The 8,912-nt window shown below is 65.1% G+C and overlaps 1 protein-coding gene across 1 annotated transcript; it reads left to right on the forward strand.

Annotated features, from left to right (window-relative positions):
* The first annotated feature begins 1,540 nt into the window (after window positions 1-1,540).
* Window positions 1,541-8,274, forward strand: CANT1 (calcium activated nucleotidase 1). The gene is made up of 4 exons (XM_034790280.1): window positions 1,541-1,747; window positions 3,706-4,360; window positions 4,672-4,875; window positions 5,503-8,274. The coding sequence occupies exons 2-4, from the start codon at window positions 3,727-3,729 to the stop codon at window positions 5,871-5,873; spliced, it is 1,209 nt and encodes a 402-aa protein (XP_034646171.1). The 5' UTR covers window positions 1,541-1,747; window positions 3,706-3,726; the 3' UTR covers window positions 5,874-8,274.
* The last annotated feature ends 638 nt before the right edge of the window (window positions 8,275-8,912 follow it).

Consider the following 8,912-nt stretch of genomic DNA (forward strand, 5'->3'; position numbering starts at 1 on the left):
AGGGGCTGTGGGTCAGGACTGAGGGGCACTGGCAGAGCTGGGGGGGGCAGGGCTGGGCTAGCAGGGGCTGTGGGTCAGGACTGAGGGGCACTGGCAGAGCTGGGGGGGGCAGGGCTGGGCTAGCAGGGGCTGTGGGTCAGGACTGAGGGGCACTGGCAGAGCTGGGGGGGGCAGGGCTGGGCTAGCAGGGGCTGTGGGTCAGGACTGAGGGGCACGGGCCGAGCTGTGCACATGTGGGGAGAAGCTGGGGGCAGGTTGGAGGTGCTCGGGTAGAGTTGTACGGAGGAGGTGGTACTGTGTCTCCCTGCGGCTTGCGGTCTCACTGCCTTTGGTTATGTCCCTGGCTTTCGTGGGTGTTAAAATCTCTCTCCCCCCTCCCCCCCCCACTGGGCGCTCCCTAATCCCTGGCCAGCCCCACACGATCTACAGGGGGAGTCTCGTGGGGGGAACTGCAGTGTCTGTGCTTGTGCCCCTGCTCTGTGCCCCGAGGCCCTCTGCTCCAGTGCAGCATTGCGCTCCAGAGCGAGCAGACAATGCCTCCCCCAGTCCTCCGTCCCGCTGGCTCAATGAGGCCTCTCTTCGTGCCCTGGGCAGCCTGCTGAAGGCACGCAGGAGTCCTGGCTGCTCTGGGGACTTGGCCAGCATCCCTTCCCCAGGCAGCCGGGCTGTCTGGGGAGCTTCCCAGGGGGGCAGCTAGCGGCTGTTAACCTAGGGGGGCTGGGGAGTTGGGGGATGGCACTAGATCCAGCCCCTCCCCAGAGAGCTTCTCTTAAGGCACCTTGATTGCCAGGTTCTCGTGCCAGCCTGCTAGAGGTTTGCCCCTTACAGGGCATCGCTGGCCTGGGGTCTGCAGGGCCATGTGCTGGACGTGGGCGCTCAGCCGTCGCTCCCGGCCATGGGGTGCCCTGGTGTCGTGGGGGGTTATTGCCCCAGGGATGCTGCTCGGTTACAGGGGCGTCTCCCTGTTTCCTGGCAAGCCGAGCTCAGGCCCTGGGTGACTAGAGTCTGGCTGTGCGAGCAGGCCCGGGTGAAGGAGCGGCCGCCTTGGCAGGACTGCCCCTCCCTGGGGCACGGCTGGCTAGGGAAGGCAGATGGCTGCACCCCCCACCCCACATTAGGCCCTGGGACAGCTGCAGGCCCCCCCCCAATAAAGACTGTTTCTACCTCGGAAGTCCTAGAGCAGCTAAGAAAGGGCTGGGAGGCGAAGGCACCAATGCACCAGAGCAGGTTTGGCACGTCTGGCTTGTCAAGCTGGGGCTCTCCTGGCCTGGCTCTGCCCTTGTCATTAACTAGTGAGTCCCTGCCCCCAGGCTGGTAGGCCGGCAAAGTGACTTAGATTCATAGATTCTAGGACTGGAAGGGACCTCGAGAGGTCATCGAGTCCAGTCCCCTGTCCACTTCCCCAAGGCCTCCCTGGCCCGGCCCGCCTCCCAGGCCGCGGGCACGCTGCAGGCACGCTGCAGGCACACGGGTGAGCAGGCCGGGCGGAGACTGGCCTCTTGGCTAGGCCGGGGAGAGGAGGGAAAGGGCTGCTGTGTCTTTAAGAAGACGTGGTTGGCTAGGGCTAGATCCCTCTGCCGTTTCCTGGATCCTGCTCAGGGAGGGGCCGAGCACCCGTAGCCGCTTGTTCCGGCACCTGTTGCACAGCTCAGCAGGGGGCCGCGGCAGAGCACAGGGGCTGGGTCTGCCCCCCCGGACCCTGCCCAGCCGGCTGCTCGCCCCAGGAGGGGCGCCAGGCTCCAGGAAGGCAAGTGTCTCCTGAGACAAAGGCCGTTCCTGCTGGCTGGGGGGCAGGATCCCCTGGACTGTCGGAGCGGCCTGGGAATCTTCGTCCTCATCTGGGGGGTGTGACCTGACTGCTCAGGTGACTTGGAGTCAGGGCACCCGGGGCCCGTCCCCAGCTCTGGAAGTGGGGCGGGAGGGGGGGGTGACCAGGGCTCCCGGGGCCCATCCCCGGCTCTGGAAGTGGGGAGGGAGGGGGGGGTGACCAGGGCTCCCGGGGCCCATCCCCGGCTCTGGAAGTGGGGGGGGGGGGGGGGGTGACCAGGGCTCTCGGGGGCCTGTCCCCGGCTGTTATGAATTTGCTTTATGCCCTTAGCCAGAGAACTTGGCCTTTCTCCATACTGTTAGGCCAGGGCTTGTGCTGTCCCCCTGCAGGGCTGGGAGCCCCCAGAGGTCAGTTCCGGGGAAGGGCTGAGCACACAGCCGGCTGGCTGCTGCTTTCCGTCCCACACCCCTTGGGGGGCTCTCTTGTGCTGCTGCCGCTGTTTCCCCGCTTCCTGCCCCACATCCCTGTAACTCCCGGGGCCCCCTCCCCCAGCTGGGGTTTCTGGGCATGCTGTGTGCAGCTCTGTGGTCGCTGGCATTCACCCTTCAGACCCTCTCGTCCAAGGCAGCACCGCAGCTCGGGGCGCCAGGACGCAGCTGTCTGCCTCACTGCCAGTGCAGGAGTCAGAGCTGAGCTGGCAGCTGTGGGGCCCCTCGCTCTCTGGGAGCCGATAGAGGGGTCATTTCGGGACCCTAGGCAGAGCCAGGGGGCTGGGCAGCCCTGCTGGGTTTCGCTACACTGCTGTGGGGCTCGTGCAGGATTGGGCTGGGGGAGAGCGGCTGGTGCTTGGGCTCTGCCATGTGGTGAGCTGCTGAGGCTGCAAGGGGAATGGGGCCTGGGGCCCTCGTCTTTCTTCTGCTTCCCTTGTCTGGTGCAGATGCCGTAGGGCAGGGGGCGTCAGGCCCTCTCCTGCCACCCCTCCCTTCCCAGGGAACCCCGATCCCCGCCCCCTGTACCTGCAGCGTTGTCAGGGCAGAACTGGTGACGCTGCGGGACCCTGGGGTCCAGCTGCAGGGCAGTGTGTGATGGGCCGTGGGGATGACATAGTGCCAGGTGTGGGTCAGGGGGCTTCTAGTGCCTGGCAGGGATGCTGCCAGAGCTGGTCCCCCACCAGCTCTCGCTCGCGATGGGTGGGCACCGGTAGCTGGCTGGGTATGTGCCAGGTGGTGGTTAAATCAGGTGGGGATGTTACGGAGGGGCTGTGACTGGGAGTCAGGACTCCTGGGTTCCATGGCTGTGTGAACTTCACTGGGCGTCTCCCCGTTGTGGGCCGCGGTGCACTGCAGGTCGCGCTTTCCTGCAGAGCTGCGGGGTTTGCTGTTTACAATCCGCAGGGCAGTGCCTGTGGCCAGGGAGGCCATGCCAGTTACAGTTGGGGCGATCCCTCGGCAGGGGTACTCTGGGCCTGGCAGGGCCCTGGCCGTCCTGCTCAGAGGCGCGGGGTCGATTCTCCTTTGTTCCCGATGCTCCCGCACTTTCCATCCCTCCCAGCCGGAGCAGTGGAGCTGCTGGGGGAGGGGTGGGGTGGGGCAGGGGATGCTTGTTTCCAGCCAGTCTTGGCTCCGTCTTCCCCTCAGCGAGCTACAGGAACTCCCCAGATGGGGCACCCCATCTTCTGGGCCCTCTCGGGGGCTTCCCACTTACCTGTCAGTTGAACCCAGGTCTGCCCGCAGAGCAGGGCGCACCAGCGGCTCCATTGTCCTGAGGCTATGATGAGCGCGTGCCAGGGGCAGGGATGTCAGCAGACAGGCCCACCCCATGGGTGCTGCTGGTGGCAGGGCGGAGGCCGGGGTCCTGCTAGCTACCCTGGGACAAGAGCACAGCCCCACCCAGCTCTGGCCCTGTCTCACCCTGTCGCTTCGCTTGCTCGGTGCCAGGTTCTGCTGCCCCCCAGGCTGATGCCCGTCCCGCCCAGCCAGCGCCTGGAATGGAGTGAGTCTATGAACCCGCTCCGGATCAGCGTCGGTGGCCTTCCCGTCCTAGCTTCCATGACCAAGGCTGCTGACCCCCGCTTCCGACTGCGCTGGAAGGCCATTCTGGTGTCCTCGCTCAGCGTCGCCTTGGTCCTGCTCCTGCTCTGCTTTCACCGCTCGGCCACGGGGAGGCCAGCCCCGGCCAACGCCCACAACCGGCGGCTCAGCCCGCTGCCCGGGGACAGGTACAATGACACCTACCCGCTGTCCCCGCCCCAGAGGAACTCGGAAGGGGTGCGCTACCGGATCGGGGTCATTGCCGACCTGGACACCGGCTCCAGGGGCTCACGGGAGCACACCTGGTTCAGTTACCTGAAGAAGGGCTACCTGACCCTGTCGGCCAGCGGGGACAGAGTGACGGTGGAGTGGGACCGGGCCGACAGCCTGCTGGAGTCGCATCTGGCCGAAAAGGGGAGAGGCATGGAGCTCTCGGAGCTGGTCGTCTTCAACGGGAAGCTGTATGCAGTGGATGACCGGACGGGAGTGGTCTACCTGATCGAGGGCACCACGGTGGTGCCCTGGGTGATCCTGTCAGATGGGGATGGCACCGTGGGCAAAGGTGAGCTCTGCCTCTCCCCTCGTCTTCCCTGCCACAGCCTGATCCAGGCCAAACTGCAGCCAGAGCTGAGCTGCCCGGTGACCAGTAGCCCAGCCCCTCCCTTCATGCCCTGCTGGGCATCTGTGGATCATGGCCATGGGAATCCCCCCAAGGAGCGGCTGGGAGAGGCTTTCCTGACTGCTGGGGGACCTACCCTGCTGGCCCAGTCTGCCCTTGCTTGGGGCCCTATCCTCTGTGGGTGCATCCACCCCTTCCCGTGACTGCAGCGCTGAGGTCCCCTGTGCAAGCTAACACTGGGTCTTTCTGCCTAGGCTTTAAAGCGGAGTGGCTGGCGGTGAAGGATGAACACCTGTACGTGGGTGGCCTGGGGAAGGAGTGGACCACGGCCACCGGGGAGGTGATGAATGAGAACCCCGAGTGGGTGAAGGTGGTCGGCTCCAAGGGGGACGTGGGCCATGAGAACTGGGTGTCTAACTACAACGCCCTGAGGACAGCGGCTGGCATCAGACCCCCAGGTAAGAGGTGGGGCTCGCCCACAGCCGCCCCACAGCCCTGAGCAGTCCCATCTGCACTTGGGAGGGCCTGGAAGGAATTCCCTATTCTGTACCCTCCAGGCTGCGAGGGGCAATGCGAGTGCTAAAGGAACTGGAGGTTTGAACCTCCCCTCACCCCACCCACGGGGAGGGGATGTGGGTGGGGCTGGGTGCCAGGGGCTAGGCTCCTCCTGCCCATCGTGCTGTGACCAGTCTTGTGCCTGCAGTGGTGGGAGAGCCGTGTCTAGCAGGGTGCCGTCCCTGGGCGTGCTGGCAGTCTGTAGCCCCACGGAGCAGGGCCGTGGTGTGTGCTGCCCTCTGTGTTAGGGGAGCTGGGAGGGGGAATCTGCTCCTCGCGGGCATGCTACTTCAGCCTGGCTGGCCTCCCGCCCTGTCCAGATTTGCTGGCTGCCGGCTCTGCACCATCCATACAGCATAGCGGGAATCCCAGCGAGAAGGGGGTCTGCTGGCACCCGCTCCCCTGCACCAGGAAAGGGGGCCGTGGCCTAGGGCATCTGTCACATCCAGATAGCAGAGGCAGCCCCTGGCTCCCAGCCCTGTGCTCTGCCTCCCTAGGAGTCGTTCTCACCCTGGCCCTGCCCTCCCCAGGTTACCTCATCCACGAGTCGGCCGCCTGGAGCGAGACGCTGCAGCGCTGGTTCTTCCTGCCGCGCCGGGCTAGCCAGGAGCGCTACGACGAGAAGGCCGACGAGCACCGGGGCACCAACCTGCTGCTGCGGGCCACGCAGGACTTCGGCGACATCGCCGTCAGCCACGTGGGGACCGCGGTCCCGACCCACGGCTTCTCCTCCTTCAAATTCATCCCCGACACTGACGACCAGCTCATCGTGGCCCTGAAATCGGAGGAGGACGATGGCAAGATCGCCACCTACATCATGGCCTTCACGCTGGACGGGCGCTTCCTGCTGCCGGAGACCAGGATCGGGGCCATGAAATACGAAGGGATTGAGTTTATTTAACAGGGACTGTGACCTGGTGGGGACGCCCCGGGGTCGGGCGCGTGGGGCTTTGCCTGAACGTAGTCGCCGTGGGGGGCGCGCTGCTCCTGACTTGGCCTGGATCCCCGTGGGAGGTGGCTCCGGGGCTGGGTCCCAGGCTTCTGGGTTACCATGTTGGTGAGTTGCTGCAGCACACGTGGCTCGAATGTCTGGGCCCCGGCACCTGGTGGTGAAAGGCCATCACTGCAAGCTTCCACGTGGTCCTCTGCAGGGCTGCAAGCCCTTGTCCTGCACCCCAGGGCCCTTCCCAGGCTGCCCCACAGAGCGCTGGGTGCTGACAGGGGAGGTCTCCAGGGAGCTTAGCGAAGCTGTGAGGCAGCCGCTCGGAGGGCGTTTCCTTCCTGCCCAGCATCTCTGAGACTGGCCCATGATTTCCCCTCCCCCAGGCAGGGCCCCGCACCGCAGCCTGGTGCTCCCGCTGCTACGTGACCCTGGAGTTTCCCCGCAGCACAAAGGGCCTTTGCGGCGCACAGCAGAGCGGGAGCAGCTCGTGCTAACAGGGCCGTGCCCAGTCGGCTGGTGGGTAGCAGCCAGCCCCCGGACGCTGCTCTTCTGCCTGCGTGGCTGCAGCACGGCCTGGCTGGGTCGGAAGGGAGCCATGCTACAGCCTGGGCTGTTTAACAGATTAAATTAACCAAAGTGAAATGCCCCCGAACGCCGTGTGAGGGTTTCACTCTGCTCTGTGCCACTGGGCCTCCTGCTGGGAACCGCTATGCTGGAGAAGTGGGGATCCCAGCCGGGGCGTCCAATTCCCTCCCTTACAGCCAGTGGCCAGGCGTCCCCTTTGAATCCCCCTGCCCAGCCCGGCCCTTGTTCCTGGCTTACCTGGCATCTCCCTCCCCGCTGGCTGGGGCAGGCGCCGAGCTTGGCAGGTTAGGGCTCCGACTTGCAGCTCTCTGGGGATGGGAGCAGGCCAGCGCCTGACCCTGCGCTGAGCCCTGAGGGCCCTGCCCTGGCCTGCTGCCACTCTCAGCTCCCTGCTCCTTTGCCCTGGGAAGGGACCGGGACAGTGGCCTGGCCCTCCTGACACAAGCTGCTTCCCCACCATGCCTCCCTCTGGCCCAAGGGGCTGTTCCTAGGTACTCCGGCCTTGCGGGGCCTGTGCAAAGGCCCTTTCCTCTTCAGAGTGCTCTGGGGTCCTGGCCTCTGTTTTGCCCCTGGGGAGGGCCCGACCCCACTCTCTGGCTGGGCAGGGGAGGGGAATGGCTAAGTGACTTTGAATAGAGCCTTGTCCCTGCATCTGCCCCACAGGCCAGGAGTCCCTCTGCCCTGGCCCCTCACCAAGGCCTGCCTGCCTGCGCTGTACACAGAGAACAGGCCAAGTCAGGCAGGAATCCACACAAGCTCTGGCCCAGGCCCCTGCCTGGTCCTTGCCCTGCTGGCTGACAGATGCAGCATTTGCACCTGGTTAGTGACTTTCCGGCCCCTCTTCTGTGACCTGGATGTGGTGCTTGGCTGCTGTATCCCTTTGATAACCCAGACCATTCTGGGGTGAGCGCATCGCCTTCCAGCTCTGTGGGCAGGGCGTCCTCCAGCGCTGGGTAGGGGGCAGTGAAACGGGACAATCCCAACCACGGGCACGCAGCTTTCCAGCCAACAGCACAGTGTGGCCGGCCCCTGGAAATGGCTGCAGTGCAGAATGGGATTGGCCTGTTCCTGAGTCCTCCCCTATCCTGGTGAGGCTCTGGCTGTGTGGGAGCTGGGCAGATGTTGCTTTATCAATCGGTGCTGGCAGTATTGCTGAAATGGGCTCACTGGCACATCTCCAGCAGGGTTCCTTCGCCCGGACAGCAGGTCCGTTCTGTAGGCAGCCTTTCCCTGGCTGGAGCCCCGATATCCTGTCCTGTGGGCTAGGGTCTGGCGAGCCCCCTTCACACACTACAGTGCAGGGAAAGGGGAACCTGCCCTATGCGTCTTTCAGACCAGCACACGCAGGGTCCCCACTGGCACCAGGAGAGCATCCCACACCCCTGTGAGCAGTCCCAGAGACTGGGGCAGGGTGGCACTCGGCCAGGAGACCTCGCAGAGCCCTTGGCTGCCTGGTGCAGCACAGTAGCTGTGGGTCTCCATCCTGGGGGTGGGAGAGCTCTGCTGCCCCTTCCCTTGTCTTGCCCCGTGCCCCCTGGGAGCGGAGGGGGGAGCGCCTGGCCTGTTCCTGTGGCAGAGACCGGCTCCCCTTTCCTGTGGCAGGCCGTGCTGACCTGACTCAGGCCTTGGCTCTGTGTTCCCGGGGGGTGGGGCGCAGAGGCTGTCAGTCAGGATAGTCAATTATTTTTTGTCAAGGTCCAGACTTGAGAGAAACGTTTCACACCACACTAGCACTAACAGTAACCAGGAAATAAACAGATTTTTGTGGTCCGTTCAGAAGTGTCAGGTGGTCCAGATGTGGCCTGTGCTCTGTCCATTGACTGCTCCTGCCGCTGGTCTCCTCTGTGGGGCTTCGCTGCAGGGTCGGGTGGGCCGGCCCTCTGCTCTCCTGAGGCCCCATTCCCAGCACGCTTGGAGCAGGACCGAGGGTCGAGGCCCTGCCCTGAGGCACCAGTGGGGTGTCGGTGCTGAGCCCAGAGCGGGTTCCTGGGGGTCTCTGGGCTGACGTCTTGCCGTGCTGGAAAACCAACTTATGTCAGTAGGTGGCAGCATCCATCTGCTGGCGGTGCAGCGCCTGGCGCCCAGGCTCCCGTTGCAGGCCTGAGGCGCTCTGGTTTGGGGGGTGATTTTTACCAGAGGCGTCCAGGGAGGCCCTGTGGTCAGTTGGAGAGCTGGCGGGGCGCTGGCCCCCCGGAGCAAGAGCGGGAGGGATTTGCGGTGTTAATCGTGCTGAGGGCAGCGGTGCTGAGGCTTTGTGCCCCTGCCAGCCTGGGGGTCGTAGTTCCTTTCCAGCTCGGGCAGCGCCTGGTGCATGAGGCGATGGGAGCAGAAAGTCATCTCTGCTGCTGACTCACTGCGACGGTGGGCGCCTCACTCCCTGCCTCAGTTTCCCCATGCCCCTCTCTGGGAAAC

Source organism: Trachemys scripta, chromosome 14, assembly GCF_013100865.1.
Source record: "Trachemys scripta elegans isolate TJP31775 chromosome 14, CAS_Tse_1.0, whole genome shotgun sequence".
In the NCBI taxonomy this organism is placed as follows: Eukaryota; Metazoa; Chordata; order Testudines; family Emydidae; genus Trachemys; species Trachemys scripta.